At 56.4% G+C, this 16,092-nt stretch overlaps 1 protein-coding gene across 1 annotated transcript; it reads left to right on the top strand.

Moving 5' to 3' along the window:
- The first annotated feature begins 2,151 nt into the window (after positions 1 to 2,151).
- On the top strand, positions 2,152 to 11,421 carry CEL (carboxyl ester lipase). Its single transcript, XM_069586266.1, has 11 exons — positions 2,152 to 2,217; positions 4,175 to 4,325; positions 4,403 to 4,525; positions 4,734 to 4,931; positions 5,451 to 5,581; positions 5,737 to 5,844; positions 5,938 to 6,055; positions 8,445 to 8,631; positions 9,122 to 9,325; positions 10,531 to 10,728; positions 11,019 to 11,421. Exons 1-11 carry the CDS (start codon positions 2,152 to 2,154, stop codon positions 11,332 to 11,334), a joined length of 1,800 nt encoding a protein of 599 aa, XP_069442367.1. The 3' UTR covers positions 11,335 to 11,421.
- Positions 11,422 to 16,092: the final 4,671 nt, after the last annotated feature.

Genomic DNA, 16,092 nt, shown 5'->3' with positions numbered 1-16,092 from the left:
TCCCACCTCCTGAGCCATGCTGCCAAGCTCAGACCTCAGGGGAGAGGGTCTGGGTTCTGGCCCCTCACCCAGAAGCCGCCTCAGTTCCTGTGCAGAGCTGAGAAAGACATGCCTGGGGCAGGCAAGCACCGTGCCTCTGCAGCTCAGCCCCACGGTTCCCAGAGCCTGCCTGCCATGTGCCGGACTGCACGGCCTTGCCAGGTCCTCGACAAATGCTCAGTGATTCCCAGCTTAGAAACCTGCATGCCTACGCCACCAACCCCCCCCTTTAAAGAAGCGTTTTATTTATGGAGAAGAGCAAATACACGTGAAAAGGCTGCATCTTGTATAAGAAGCCCAGTCACCCTCCACCAGATCTGTTGCATCCACTCCTGATTTCAAAGCCCGCATTTCCAGCTTCGCTGCGCCGTGGCTTCGCTGTGGCACGTGGCTTCTTTTGGTTGCAGCATGCAGGATCTTTAGTGGTGGCATGCGGGGTCTGGTTTCCTGACCCCAGGCCTCCAGCATCGGGAGCATGGAATCAGCCACTGGACCGCCAGGGCAATCCCTCTCCGTGATTCTGTTCTATTTCGTATTTGTGTTTTGCCGGAACTGTTTTAAGGAAATTGGTACCTAAGTGTATGTTTCTAACACATCAAGATTTTTGTTTTAAAAACACAGTGATGGTGTCATCACACCTAACAACAGCAATTCCGCCTCAGACGTGCCCGTGCAGTTGGGAGGCCCCAGTGTCTGCTGGGCCCCTTCAGAGACACGAGCACTGATTGACCGGCAGTTTGGGGTGCGGGCACTCTCGTCCCCCGGCCTCATTTCTGGCCCTAGTGATGACCAGAAGGGCCTGTTTAGCTTGGCGATGATTTGTTTCAATCAATCGCAGTCTTGCTTTTTGCTGCCCAGCTCATCTCATCTCTGGCCTGAGAACAGCCCCAGGCTGGCTGCTGTGTCCTCTGACATACCATCTGGTCTTCCCAGCCTTCTTGCTTCTGGGCACCGTGATGGTCCAGGCTCCTCCACCTCACTTCCTGTCTTAGACCCAGGCCACCGTTTGCTCTCGGGTGCCCCCGCCTTCCTTGGTTTTTACTGCCACTGAACTTCAAGCACAGGAGGCTTCCCCTCCTCCATAATCAGAGTCACTTCTTTAGAGCAGATTCTTAGAACTGGAGGGGCTGGGCAAAGGTGTGAGCCAACAAGCTCATCTTCTGTCACTGCCGGCATCCTTCAAACCTCTGCGGCCCAGCCCAGCCTGCACCGTTCCTCTTCCCGGCATCCTAACTCCTGGCTCCCACCTGCAGCCACCCACCCCTCCCACATTTCTCCAGCTTCTCTCCACTCTGCATCACAAAAGATCTGGGTGCTGGAAATGATAGGCGGACAGGCAGATGGACCAACTGTGTTTCTGCAGGTCTCTGGGTCCTGGCCACAGCTGGTGGACCTGGGGTCTTTGCTTGGGTCATCTGTGTGGCTGGAAAGCCCGGCCCTTCCTTTTCCTTGGGGAAAGCCTCCAGGTTGGACTGGAGTCTCGTCCCCACCTCCCACTGTGCTGCCCGGTGACGACCTGGCGCTGCTTCAGCCCTCACCCCCACTTCACACCGTACAGACACCCAGCACACCCTGGGTACCAGCCGGGGGCCACACCAGTTGCCCGGTAGCCCATGGCCAGCTCTGTCCCAGAAGTCACAGGCCCAGACCCTGTAAACGGCCTCTGCTGAACTGCAGTCAGGGTATGGGGTCACAGGGAGCCCATTTCCCCGAGGGCAAAAGCGAGTCCTTTGTCGGCACTGTGCACCCAGCCAAGCCCCAGTCCTTGAGCCCCTGCCCTCCCCACTGCCCTGCCATCTGCCTGGGCTCCCAGGTGGGCAGTCACCTGCACAGATGCCCCGTGGGGACCAGGTCACGCGGGAGCAGCGGACCCTGGGAAAGATGGACCATGCCCGCACGTGTGTGCGTGTGACCTTGGCCCAGCCCGAGCCCCACTGGAAACAGCAGCTGTCCCCTGGCCCCAGGTACGCCACTTGGAGTGCGGCCAGCCTGGAGGAAGGATCAATGCCAGGAGGAGGGGAAGGGTCCCTCCGCAGGTGGCTCTGGGCTGGCTCCAGCCCCATAAATACCTGCAGGCCCCGAGGGCAGGTGTCACAGAGGCAGCCGCACACCATGGGGCGCTGGGAGCTAGCCGTCTTGGGCTTCGCCTGCTGCTTGGCAGTCGCGAGTGGGGCGAAGGTAAGCGAGAGACCAGCTGAGGGGTCAGCCATGGGAGGGAGCCCCCTCTCACCTTCGCTAAGCCAGACCTGGAACCTGGGGACAGGGGCCAGCAGGGGGAAGACAGAGAGTCACTGGCAGAACCAGACCACCATTGTTAACAGAATGGGCGCCTCAGGCTGCCAAATACAGAGTATCTAATTCAACGGGAATTTCACATAAACCACGAGTCAATTTTGGTGTATGTTTCACCCAATGATTAGGACATACACTTAAAAATATACGTATCATTGTTTATTTGAAATTCAAGTGTAACTGGGCAACCTTGCTGAGTCAACCACCTGACCCACAACCCCCCTCTGGTTCTGTTGTCTCTCTAGAGACATCAGTGTGGTCCCCCTTTCCCAGAAGGGGTGACGGGGCCCCAGAGCAGACGAGCGATTTGCCCAACATCACACAGCCACTGTAGCCGAGCAGGAATCTGGAATCCACGTTAGTCCAACCCTGGAGTCCAGTTCCTGGGGTAACCTCCATCTCCTGCTCCTCCAGCACCTGCTTGCTACAGCTTCTCTGCCCAGACACAAGTCAGGAGGTCCAGCCAACCCTCCTGGGGCAGCCAACCCTGCCCACCCTCACTGACCTCGTGCGGGTATGAGCACCCAGGCAGGGAGACCTTTCCAGGACAGAGCCAATAGCCACATGCAGATGGTGTGGGTGCTCCGGCAGGGCTCCGGTCGAGGGCCCAAGCGCCCCCCAGGCTGGTCCTTCCACCCCTCAGCCTGCTCTTCAGACCCCTGCTGCCCAGAGCTTCAGGCCTGGTCCTGGGTGCCCTTTGCCACCCTCCTTCCTCTGGGGGCTTCTTTCCTGGGGGCTGAGGGGGCCCGGGTTTCCTCTGTGCTGTTCCAGCAGCCAGCGACACCCTCCCCACACTGCCACCGTGGCCGGGGCCCCACGCCCTGTCCACCATGAGGGGCCTTCAGGCCGGTCTCAGTCACACAAAGCTGTCAACCCCGAGCCCCCCAGTGCCCTCTCCCAGCAGCCAGGGAGGCTGTTCAGGAAGAAACGCCTGGAGCGTGGAGGGATGGGAGAAACAGGGGCCCAGCTCCCAGGGCATCTGGCAGGGCTGGCTCCCGGCTTCTTCCTCTGAAGTTCCAGCCTGGCCTGGAACTTTGATCCCCCTGCCCCAGCGAGGCAGGGGGCCCCTCCCAGCCCAGACTTAGATCAGAGGGCTGCTGGGATCTGGGCAGGCCTGGGATGTGGGGCTGGCCCACTCTAACCCCCCTGGAACCTAGCTCAGGAGAGATCCAGAAAGCCCGGACCTGCTTTCCCCCCAGATCAGCGGGGCAAAGCTCTGGGAGAGAAGGGCCCAGCTGGCGCCAGCTCAGTGGGAGTTCTGGCAACCTTGGGTGAGCAGGGATCTGTCCTGGCTTGGAGCACAGGGGTTGTGAGGATTTGAGGGGACTCAGTCAAGGGGGAGATGGGGGGAGGAGGAAGAAGGGCCTGCTGATCAGGGAGCTCACTGCTGGGCGTGAACAATTCGGCATCCCTCAGGCGCCAACCACTGCCAGCAGCTGGGCAAGCCAACAGGTCACGAGGGGGATAGTGTTGTCACCCATCTTACAGGCAGGTAAACTGAGGCTCAAGGTCACGGGCAGCCATGATGAGAAGCCAAACCTCCACCCTACCTGTCCCAGCCTTCTTGGAATGCTTCCCTGAGTGCAGACACATGGCTTGAACCAGCCCCCTCTGAGATTCAGGGAGCAGGACACCCTGGGGGTACGGGTGGGGTGGGATGGGGATTGAACCAGCTCCTCCAGTGATATGAGCAGGTGGCAGGGGTCTCAGTCCCAGATGCAGGTGGGCCCTTCCTTGGAGCTGTCTCGGGGGAACCTCTGGGAACCCGGAGCCTGCAGGGGGGCTCTCCTCCTCCGGGGGCCCACCAGCCAGAGCCCCCCTGAACTCTCCCCTCCCTGCCCAGCTGGGCTCCGTGTACACCGAAGGTGGCTTCGTGGAGGGCGTCAACAAGAAGCTGAGCCTCTTTGGAGACTCTGTCGACATCTTCAAGGGCATCCCCTTCGCCGCCGCCCCCAAGGCCCTGGAGAAGCCCGAGCGACACCCCGGCTGGCAAGGTGGGAGCAGGTGAGGATGGGCCAGGTCCCGAGGCTGGGGAGCCCACCCTCACGCCAGCTCTTCCGGCCACCCACAGGGATCCTGAAGGCCAAAAACTTCAAGAAACGGTGCCTGCAGGCCACGCTCACCCAGGACAGCACCTACGGAAATGAGGACTGCCTCTACCTCAACATCTGGGTCCCCCAGGGTGGGAAGGAAGGTCTGTTTTCCCCCCTACGCCCTCCAGCTCCCCAAACAGCCAGAGGCCTGGCTCCGGCCCCTGGGTTGTGTCTGGGGGCTCCAGAGCTGAACTTCCTGACATCAGCACAGATCGGATGGGGTGGGGGGGATGGGCAGGACATGGGAGGGGTGTGGGCCTGTCGGAGGGGTGTATCTGGCATCACGGAGCCTGCTCCCCTCCCCCTCAGTCTCCCACGACCTGCCCGTCATGATCTGGATCTACGGAGGTGCCTTCCTCATGGGGTCCAGCCAGGGAGCCAACTTTCTCAGCAACTACCTCTACGACGGGGAGGAGATCGCCACGCGGGGCAACGTCATCGTGGTCACTTTCAACTACCGCGTTGGGCCCCTGGGCTTTCTCAGCACTGGGGACTCCAACCTGCCAGGTCTGCCGGGGGCACCAGGCGGGGGGAGCCAGTGTGCCGGGCCCCTGAGCGTCCCTCATCCCCAGATAGCTCCCTACAGCCCCCCAGAAAGGGTCCAGCCTCCCATCTGCTAAGTGAGACACAGGAGCCGCTTGGCAGCTGAAGCGAAAGAGAAGAGGCTGCCAGCCAGCTGGCCAGACCCCAAGAGACGTGGGGGTGGGAGCCACTGAGAGACACAGGAGCTGGCACACCCAGGCGGCACCTCGGGGCGGGGCGGGGAAGGACACAGAAGTCCCTGGACAGACAGGAGGGACTCTGGCCAGGAGAGAGCTGAGCCCAGGGCCTCCAGCTCCCCTTCCCCCAGCCTGAGATGCCCCTCCCCCAGCACCCGCCCACCCAGCCTCCCGGGGACACACCACGCACCACCCTGGGGCTGGACAGGGTCTCCACGCCGTCAGGGACAATCTCATCCCACTCACATGGACTGTGTGCCTAATGTGGGCCAAGCCCCCTGAGGAAGCCCCCTCACCCCGCCCACAGGTAACTATGGCCTTTGGGATCAGCACATGGCTATTGCCTGGGTGAAGAGGAATATTGAGGCCTTCGGAGGAGACCCCAACAACATCACCATCTTTGGGGAGTCGGCCGGAGGTGCCAGCGTCTCTCTGCAGGTCTGGGGGCCCCTAAAGGGGTTGCTCAGAGGAGTGGGAGGCAGTCAATGGTGATGGGGAGAAGCAAGGCTGACAGGCGCCGCCGTGGGGGTGTCTCTGGCCGAGCCCTGCAGACAGGCGGGCTCAGGGGATGACTGGACCTCTCTGTATTGCAGACCCTCTCTCCCTACAACAAGGGCCTCATCAAGCGAGCCATCAGCCAGAGTGGCGTGGGTCTGTGCCCATGGGCCATCCAGGAGGATCCCCTCTTCTGGGCTAAAAGGGTAAGGGGGGGGGCGGGGCCTCCCTACTTTTCACTCTCTTCTGGACCCTGTGTCTGACACCCTGAGCACTGCCTCTCTGTCCCCAACCCCCAGATTGCAGAGAAGGTGGGCTGCCCCGTGGACGACACCAGCAAGATGGCTGGGTGTCTGAAGATCACCGACCCCCGTGCCTTGACGCTGGCCTATAAGCTGCCCCTGGGAAGCACGGAATGTGAGTAGGGGGCTGGGGACCCGGGGGCTCCCCACTGGGCGCTGGATCTCATCCTGGCTCTGTCACCAGCTCACTGGCATTCCCGGGCAGCTCGTTGCCACCCCTGCCCTGGCAGCCCTCTGTGGCCACAGCTGGAAGTGGGGGAGGCGTCTTACCTCTTGTCTTCAGTGGGTCATGACGCCTTGGAGAACAGTTTGGCCCCATCCCCAATCACGCACACATAGGCAATCATTCGTACATGATTTTCAGCAGATTTATGGACCCCAGATCAAGAAAGCCTCTGCACAGAGATAAGCATTCATTCTTTCCTCCGCTCATGAGTTCAGCAAACATCTCCGGAACACCTGCTGCAGCGTTCCCCTTCTAGCTCTGCTGCTCTGTATCCCAGGAAGGCCAGGGGGCCCAGGGGCAGAATCCTGCAGGTGTCAGTTTCATCAACGCAGGAAGCTATCATTCTCTCTCCCTCCTTCTTCTAAGGCAAAGTGCAATGCAAACGCCATCGTTTGCATCTGGACCTAATGTGAAGTAAATCATAAGTGCTACGTAAACATCTTGGCCCAAGACGCAGACCAACTTCATATCTGAGAGTTCCGCATCTGGGGAGTCAAGCAACTGCAGATAGAAAACATTAAAAAAAAAATTCCAGGAAGTTCCAAAAAGCAAAATTTGAATTGGCTTCCCGCCCTCCCCGCAACCCCTGCCCACCCCCCACCCCACTGCAGGGCTTCCCTGATAGCTCAGTAAAGAATCCGCCTGCAATGCAGGAGATCCTGCTTCGATTCCTGGGTCAGGAAGACCTGATGGAGGAGGGATAGACTACCCACTCCAGCATTCTTGGGCTTCCCTGGTGGCTCAGCTGGTAAAGAATCTGCCCGTGATGTGGGAGCCCTGGGTTCGATCCCTGGGTTGGGCAGATCCGCTGGAGAAGGGAACGGCTACCCACTCCAGTATTCTGGCCTGGAGAATTCCATGGACTGTATAGTCCATGGGGTTGCAAAGGGTCAGACACGCAGAGTCGTACACAACTGAGAGACTTTCACTTTCATTACCCTAGCTGCTAAGCTGCTAAGTCACTTCAGTCCTGTCCAACTCTGTGCGACCCCATAGATGGCAGCCCACCAGGCTCCCCCATCCCTGGGATTCTCCAGGCAAGAACTCTGGAGTGGGTTGCCATTTCCTTCTCCAATGCAGGAAAATGAAAAGTGAAAGTGAAGTCACTTAGTCATGCCCGACCCTCAGTGACCCCATGGACTGCAGCCTTCCAGGCTCCTCCGTCCATGGGATTTCCCAGGCAAGAGTACTGGGGTGGGGTGCCATACCCTTCTCCATCACTATGCTAGAATGCCCTGTAACTATTTACATAATGTTTGCATAGCATTTACAATTATTTACATAGCATTTATTTTGCACTAGGTATTAAAAGTCATCTAGGAATGATTTAAAGTATATGGGAGGATGGGGGTTTCCCAGGTAGCTCACTGGTAAAGAATCTGTGTGCCAATGCAGGAGACAGGTTCAATCCCTGGGTTGGGAAGATCCCCTGGAGAAGGAAATAGCAACCCACTCCAGTATTCCTGCCTGGAGAATCCCATGGACAGAGGAGCCACACACGCATATGTATATGGGGAGATGTCGGTAGGTTGTATGCAAATAGTGCACCATTTTATATAAGAGATTTGAGCACTTGGATGTTGGTGTCCTGGTAGCAACAGTCACGGATTTGCAGAAATGTGACTGTGTTTTGTTTTGAGCTGAATTGGAGGGGAAATGGGACAGGCCTAATGGGGGCAGGGCATACGGTCCTTTGGGGCCAGTTCAGGGGTCTCACACCATTTCTGGCTGACACACTGGAATCCGCCAAAGAGGTGGGTTCCAGTGCCCCCCAACAGAGAGGGGGCACCTCTTTCTCCAACGGTCCCCTCCGGGATTTCTAGACTTTGCTCCTTCTTGATTTAACAGAGCAAGAGAACAGGGACCAAAAAACAAAAAGAGAGAGAGAACAGGGAGAGGGCATCAGGTTGCAGACAGGGAGCAGGTCTGGCGCCTGGACCAGTTCTTCTCGTCCTGGGTGATTTTGCACCCAGGGAATGTGTGGCAGAGCCTGCAGGCGGTTCTAGTGGTTGCAGTCGGGGACGCGGCACCACTGGAGTCTAGTGGGTCGAGGTCAGGGAGGCTGCTAACACTATACACTGTGCAGGATGGCGCCCCCACGACATAGAATGAAGGGATCAGAAGTTCAATAATGCTGAAGCCGAGGAACCTCGCTCTCCATCAAAGGAGGTGCAGCTCCTTGGTGGCCTCAGGATGGAGTCAGCTCCTGCCCCGGAGGTCTGGGGGAGGCGCAGGTGGGTACCATAAGGTTTGAGAACATGCTGCTGTTTGCCCCCAGACCCCAAGCTGCACTATCTGTCCTTTGTCCCCGTCATCGATGGAGACTTCATCCCTGATGACCCCGTCAACCTGTACGCCAACGCTGCGGACATCGACTACATAGCTGGCACCAACGACATGGACGGCCACCTCTTTGTCGGGCTGGATGTGCCAGCCATCAACAGCAACAAACGGGACGTCACGGAGTAAGCTGGGGAAGTGGAGGGGGTGCGGAGGGGGTGGCATCAGCCGAATGAGGAAGTCGGCGCCATGACGGCGGTGAGGGGTTGTCCGTGACCGTCTGTTGCTTCGGTGTTACTGGTGCTCGGTTGTTGGCCACGTCTGACTCTTTGCAACCCCATGGACTGCTGCGCGCCAGGCTTCCCTGTCCTTCACCATCTCCCAGAGCTTGCTCAAACGCATGTCCATCGTGTCGGTGATGCCATCCAATCATCTCATCCTCTGTCGCTGCCTTCTCCTCCTGCTCTCGATCTTTCCCAGCATCAGGGTCTTTTCCAGTGAGTCGGCTCTTCACCTCAGGGGGCCAAAGTACTGGAGCTTCAGCTTCAGCATCAGTCCTTCCAGTGAATATTCAGGGTTGATTTCCTGACTGGTTTGATCTTGCAGTCACAGGGCGGCAGATACCCTCCTGTGGGCAGGGGGTGGAGGGTCCAGTGCCCGTTTTGGTGTCTGCAGGGAAGACTTCTATAAGCTGGTCAGCGGGCTTACTGTCACCAAGGGGCTCAGAGGTGCCAATGCCACGTACGAGGTGTACACCGAGCCCTGGGCCCAGGACTCATCCCAGGAGACCAGGAAGAAGACCATGGTGGACCTGGAAACCGATATCCTCTTCCTGATCCCCACGAAGATCGCCGTGGCCCAGCACAAGAGCCATGCCAAGTGAGGAGGGCGGGCGGGGGTGGCCCACCAGGGATCCCAAACACCTTCCCAGTGAGGCCTTGAGGCAGGCAGCTCCCAGGAGTCCAGGAGGCCCGGGAAAGCCAGGCTCAGTTCCCACCTGTGTCTGCGCTGTCTGCCAGGCCTGACGGACCTTGAGAGGGCCCGTCCTCCCAGCCTCAGCTCGGGGGCTTTACTGAACCCTCCTGTGACTCCCGGCCCAGGCCAGGCCTGCACACTCTCCCACACCCCTCGGCGCTCCCCGTCAGAAAGTCCTTGAGTTGGCCTCCTATCCGCAGCTGTCTGGAAGGCGGCACCACTGGGTGGTATTCTCTGCAGCGGGTTTCAAATTTGACAACTTTCAGAACAAGCCTGCAGCCAATTTTAAACCTTCCACGTGATAATAGCCAACGAAAATGAAAAATAAGCGAGGGATGCTTAAAACGTAGGAAGATAAAATTTCACCTAGAACCCAGGTGGCAGAGTGGTAAAGAATCTCCCTGCCAATACAGGAGACACAGGTTCGATCCCTGGGTCGGGAAGATCCCCGGGAGGAGAGAATGGCAACCCTCTCCAGCATTCTTGCCTGCAGAATCCCCATGGACAGAGGAGTCCGTGGGGTCACAGAGTCAGACATGACTGAGCACACACGCAGAAATCTAGGATGAAAATTCGGCAATAAATTTGGTTGGAGCTTCCTGTCAGTCGAGGCCAAAAGGAAATAACTGAGGATGCATACTACCTTGTCCCATCAAATCAAGAATACAGATTCACGTGCAGAGAAAAACAATTTCTCTTGATACTGAATTATGAAGGAAGATGCCTCTATACCATTGGTGGAGGCCAAGTGTAAATGCACTTGAAATTGTAGAATCCATGAAGTCAAAAATTTGGCCACAGTTTCCTTCTCCTGGGTGAAAAGATCCAGATCCTTCCTGAGTCTTTTTTTTTTTTAATGTATTTATTTTGAACTTGCTGCATAGTTTGTGGGATTCAGTTCCCCAACCAGGTATTGAACCTGTGCCCTTTGTAGTGAAAGCACTGATTCCCAACCACTGGGCTGCCAGGGAATTCCCCTTCCTGAGTCTTGTGGGAATTGCCCAGACCCTTACCTACTCCCCCATGGCCTTCCCCTGGGGCCCATCTCTGGGGTGGGCAGCCCCAGGTGGGCACCCTGCCAACCTGGGCGGTCATCCCTCCCTCCTCAGGAGCGCCAACACCTACACCTACCTGTTCTCCCAACCGTCTCGGATGCCCCTTTACCCCAAGTGGATGGGGGCTGACCATGCCGATGATCTCCAGTATGTCTTTGGGAAGCCCTTCGCCACCCCCCTGGGCTACCGGGCCCAAGACAGGACTGTCTCCAAGGCCATGATTGCCTACTGGACCAACTTTGCCAGAACTGGGTAAGACAGGGGTGGGGATGGCCTCTGTCCACATCATCCTGCAGGCTGGGGGTTCAGTCCCTATTCCCTTAAACACTTACCCTCCCTGAGCCCGAGCACTCCGTGTGAGGCCAAGGGCTCCCGGCTGGGCCCTAGGATGTTCATGTGCCCAACCAGTGCCTGGGAGTCATGGAAGTGCCTAAGGGGCAGAGGGTGGAAGACTGCTCAGGTGAGCAGGGGATGGGGGTCTCCAGCCTCCTGTGAGCCCCCTGGCCCCACCTAGCCACTCAGCCTTTTTTCTCACTCTGCAGGGACCCTAACATGGGCCACTCAACAGTGCCCGCAAACTGGGATCCCTACACCCTGGAAGACGGTAACTACCTGGAAATCAACAAGCAGATGGATAGCAACTCAATGAAGCTGCACCTGAGGACCAACTACCTGCAGTTCTGGACCCAGACCTACCAGGCACTGCCCACGGTGACCGGCGAGGGGGCCAGCTCGGTGCCCCCCGCAGACAACTCTGAGGCCAGCCCCGTGCCCCCTGCGGACAACTCTGAGGCCACCACTGAACCCTCTGCGGGTGACTCTGAGGTGGCTCAGATGCCTGTCGTCATTGGCTTCTAATGTCCTTGGCCTCCAGGGGCCACAGGAGACCCCAGGACCCACCTTCCCTCCCAAGTGCCTCCTGAATAAAGCCTCAACCATCTCTCTCTGGGGTCTCTTTTTGCTCCCAAGACCCAGCTGGAGGAAAAAGGGGTCTTCAGTTATCACGAGCCCCAGGCGCCCGGCCCAAGGTGTTTCCCTCCATCCGTCAGCCCTCAAGCCCAGGAAGCCAACAGGACCATCCTCTTTAAAGAGGAGGAAACAGGTCCATAGAAGTGAAGTGTCAGGCTAGGACTGGGACTCAGGTGTGGACCGCTCCCATGAAAGGCCGTCGTCTCCCAGGTGCTGGGCTCTGCTACCGAGGGTGGGCAGGGCCGCAGCCAAGAGAAAAACTAGGTTCTGCAGGGGGTGGCCGCCTCTGGACCCCGGGAGCCCAGCCACGCCCAGGTCCTCTGTTCTAACTACAGTCTGGGGGAGAGAATCGGATTCTGCCTCCAGGCGGCTCCACGCCCACGAGGACAGAGCATCGCACTGGAAGGACAGGAGCAAAGGTTGCAAGAGGAGCGCACGTGGGGCTGTGCCCCGTGAGGGCGTGAGAGGCAGAGGGCAGGGTCAGTGCCGTCCCTGCCGCTGGGAATCCAGCCTGGGTACGTGCCCGAGGACATCAGAGCAAGAGTCACACCCAGAGACTCCAAAGCCAGTGCTCGTAACAAGGCCGGGGGCTCCCTCTCTCCCCTCCCCTCGACCATTCTGTGGTCACTGTGGGGTGGGGGTGAGGGGCCAGCGGGTCTAGGGTCCTGGGCGGGTGCGTGGGGCAGCAGGACCAGCTGCCAGCCCCAGGCTCCTTCCCTGGTGAGTTCTGCCCCCGAGACCACAGGTGCGACACCTTGCATCGAGGCCACAGAAGCGGAGCCCAGGACCAAGATCAGCTCTGAAGCCGACTGAGCTAACAAGCTTCTTCCTGGCTCCCCCTTAGGCAAAGATGCCCTCTCCGGTGAGAGCCCTTTAGCGCCGGAACCAATCACCTAATGCCAACCTTCCGGCAGGAATTTTGTCTTGAGGCTCTAAGAATTGGCTATTAACTCAGGAAAGCTGTCGACTCTTCCCTGATCTGTCAGGAGGTCACTGCACTCACTGTGCCCACTTGATCTCTGCTCCTCGTTCTTAATAAATCCACTCCCTTCGGAAATGCTCTGTGTCGGGAAATTCTTTTCCAACCTGCGCTCAGACCGCCTCAACACTCGCCAGCCACAGACGGCGGGCTGAGCCTGGGCTGTGAGTCCTGTGGCCCCAGGCAGCAGAGCTGAACAAGGGGCAAACCTGGCCCCCCGAGGAGCAGGGGCCACACCAGCCTGGCCTGTGACCACCTTGTCTGCACTGGGCTTCCTGGTCAGTCCAGGGCTCTCAGGTATGAAAGACTGAGATGCCCCCAGCATGGGCTCTCCTGGGGCCCGTCCCTACTCTCGGCCGATGGAGCCAAGGATGCCATCTACCTGCCCTCTGCCACAAACGAAGTGTTTGTACCTGCGGGGTCTGTTCTCAGGAGCCTCGTCAGGCTCCCGCGACGTGGCACTTCCCTCCCTCGCTAGGGGACAGCTCAGCTGTGCCTGTTGTGCAGGAACTCACGTCCCCAGAGGGCTGGGCCACGGCAGGATGTGTGCTCAGGCCCCGCACTGCGCAGACATGGCCAGGCAGGAGCGAGCCTGGCCGTGTGTCTGGGTGACACGCCTGCAGCCGTGGGGACACCTTGTAATTCATCGTGCTCTTGCCTTCCAGGCCTTCTCCAGGCCTTCTCCAGGCCGTGAAGCAGAAAATACCTACCGAGGTGCAGGCTAGAGGCCAGTCCAGGGTCCTGGAGTCTCCCTGCTGGGCCAAGAGACGACCCTTTAGCTCCTATTAGGGTGAAGCCTGGAGGGGACACGCGGGGGAGCTCCGGTCAGAGCCTGTGCACCACCCTGATGAGACGTGGTGCTTCGATATTTCATGGGCAAGGCTGTTCCCGAGCATGCCTGTGTGTTGGCAGTCTTGGGGGCATCCCCTGCCCCCTATGCCTCATCTTTCAGTCTTCCCCACAGAAAAGGGTCAAGCCTCCCATCTCCCCATGACATAACCACAACATAGACTTGGACAAAGAAAGCAGCCATCCTAGGGGCTGCAGCTCGAAGGGCTTCAATCCAACTACCCTTCAGGATAAAGTTGGTATCAACACGATAGCATTTGTAAACTGGTGATTGTGCGAGACGGTGGACCTCTGAACTACACGATCTCTGACTCTGTCTCAGCCAGAGAAGGGCAGCGCAGGGGTCCTTCACTGGCAGGAATGAGCCCCATTATCCTTGAGAACCGGTGCTCACCTGGGATTTGTCAGATGACAGCCTTGATGAGTGGCCCCCACGTGCCTGACATGGAGAGGCACGTGGCCTCCTAGCGAGATCCTAGGTGAAAACAATTGTCTGAAGAGTCGCAGAGGACATACGCACACCTATGGTTAATTCATGGTGATGTATGGCAGAAATCAAAGCAATATTGCAAAGCAACTATCCTTCAATTAAAAATAAATAAAAAATTTTTTGAGTTGCAGAAACCCTAGAGTTGCTGGAAATCCCAACTCACAAGGAGACAAAATGCTTAAGGAATAAGGTCCAGCTGTGGCTCTAAGAGCTGCATCATAAATACTTGCCCCAGGTGTGAAGTGAGCAGGAAAAGGAATTCCGAGGTGAGAGACAGGGATTCCAGGTCAAGGGTCAATCATGGGGCCCCAGAATTGGGTGAGTGCAGATCTCCCCCTGTCCATATTCCCTAGCTGATAATCGCCCCCCTGGCCCGCTTCCTCTCCCTTTTTGATGTTTACAATTTCTCCCCACTTAGTGCTGATGGAATTCCAGACTTTGACCTTGAAATCTACAAGTGGTTTCCATTGTTCTGGTTCAGTCACTAAGTCTTGTCTGCCTCTTTGTAACCCCATGGACTGCAGCACGCCAGGCTTCCCTGTCCTTCACCATCTCCCAGAGCTTGCCCAAACTCATGTCCATTGAGTCAGTGATGCCATCCAACCGTCTACACCTATCAACAAGTGGTACTGGTGGTCAAAAGAAACTCCAATGAGATAAGCATAAAATGTTCTGTCTTCCTCAAAAGCTGTAGAAGAGCAGCTTTTGAGGAAGTTTTCTATTTTTAAATTGGGATACATATAATATAAAATGGTCTCCTGGTGGTCTCAGTTCAGTTCAGTTCAGTCTCTTAGTTGTGTCTGACTCTTTGCAACCCCATGAATCGCAGCATGCCAGGCCTCCCTGTCCATCACCAACTCCCAGAGTTCACTCAGACTCACGTGCATCAAGTCAGTGATGCCATCCAGGCATCTCATCCTCTGTCCGCCCCTTTTCCTCCTGCCCCCAATCCCTCCTAGCATCAGGGTCTTTTCCAATGAGTCAACTCTTTGCATGAGGTGGCCAAAGTACTGGAGTTTTAGCTTTAGCATCATTCCTTTCAAAGAACACCCAGGACTGATCTCCTTTAGAATGGACTGGTTGGGTCTCCTTGCAGTCCAAGGGACTCTCAAGAGTCTTCTCCAACACCACAGTTCAAAAGCATCAATTCTTCGGCGCTCAGCTTTCTTCACAGTCCAACTCTCACATCCATACATGACCAGTGGAAAAACCTTAGCCTTGACTAGACGGACCTTTGCTGGCAAAGTAATGTCTCTGCTTTTTAATATGCTGTCTAGGTTGGTCATATCTTTCCTTCCAAGGAGTAAGCGTCTTTTAACTTCATGGCTGCAATCACCAACTGCAGTGATTTTGGAACCTCAAAAAATAAAGTCTGACGCTGTTTCCACTGTTTCCCCATCTATTTCCCATAAAGTGATGGGACCGGATGCCATGATCTTCGTTTTCTGAAAGTTGAGCTTTAAGCCAACTTTTTGACTCTCTTCTTTCACTTTCATCAAGAGGCTTTTTAGTTCGCCTTCACTTTCCACCGTAAGGGTGGTGTCATCTGCATATCTGAGTTTCTTGAAATTTCTCCCAGCAATCTTGATTCCAGCTTGTGTTTCTTCCAGTCCAGCGTTTCTCATGATATACTTTGCATATAAGTTAAATAAGCAGGGTAACAAGATACAGCCTTGATACACTCCTTTTCCTATTTGGAACCAGTCTGTTGTTCCATGTCCAGTTCTAACTGTTGCTTCCTGATCTGCATATAGGTTTCTCAAGAGGCAGGTCAGGTGGTCTGGTATTCCCATTTCTTGAAGAATTTTCCACAGTTTATTGTGATCCATACAGTCAAATGCTTTGGCATAGTCAATAAAGCAGAAATAGATGTTTTTCTGGAACTCTTGCTTTTTCCATGATCCAGTGGATGTTGGCAATTTTATCTCTGGTTCCTCTGCCTTTTCTAAAACCAGCTTGAACATCAGAAAGTTCACAGTTCACATATTGCTGAAGCCTGGCTTGGAGAATTTTGAGTATTACTTTAATAGCATGTGAGATGAGTGCAATTGGGCGGTAGTTTGAACATTCTTTGGCATTGCCTTTCTTTGGGATTGGAATGAAAACGGACCTTTTCCAGTCCTGTGGCCACTGTTGAGTTTTCCAAATTTGCTGGCATATTGAGTGCAGCACTTTCACAGCATCATCTTTCAGGATTTGAAACAGCTCAACTGGAATGCCATCACCTCCACTAGCCTTGTTCATAGTGATGCTTTCTAAGGCCCACTTGACTTCACATTCCAGGATGTCTGGCTCTAGATGAGTGATCACACCATCATGATTTTCTGGG

Source organism: Ovis canadensis, chromosome 3, assembly GCF_042477335.2.
Source record: "Ovis canadensis isolate MfBH-ARS-UI-01 breed Bighorn chromosome 3, ARS-UI_OviCan_v2, whole genome shotgun sequence".
NCBI lineage: Eukaryota > Metazoa > Chordata > Mammalia > Artiodactyla > Bovidae > Ovis > Ovis canadensis.
This window is presented reverse-complemented; position numbering and strand designations above follow the sequence as displayed.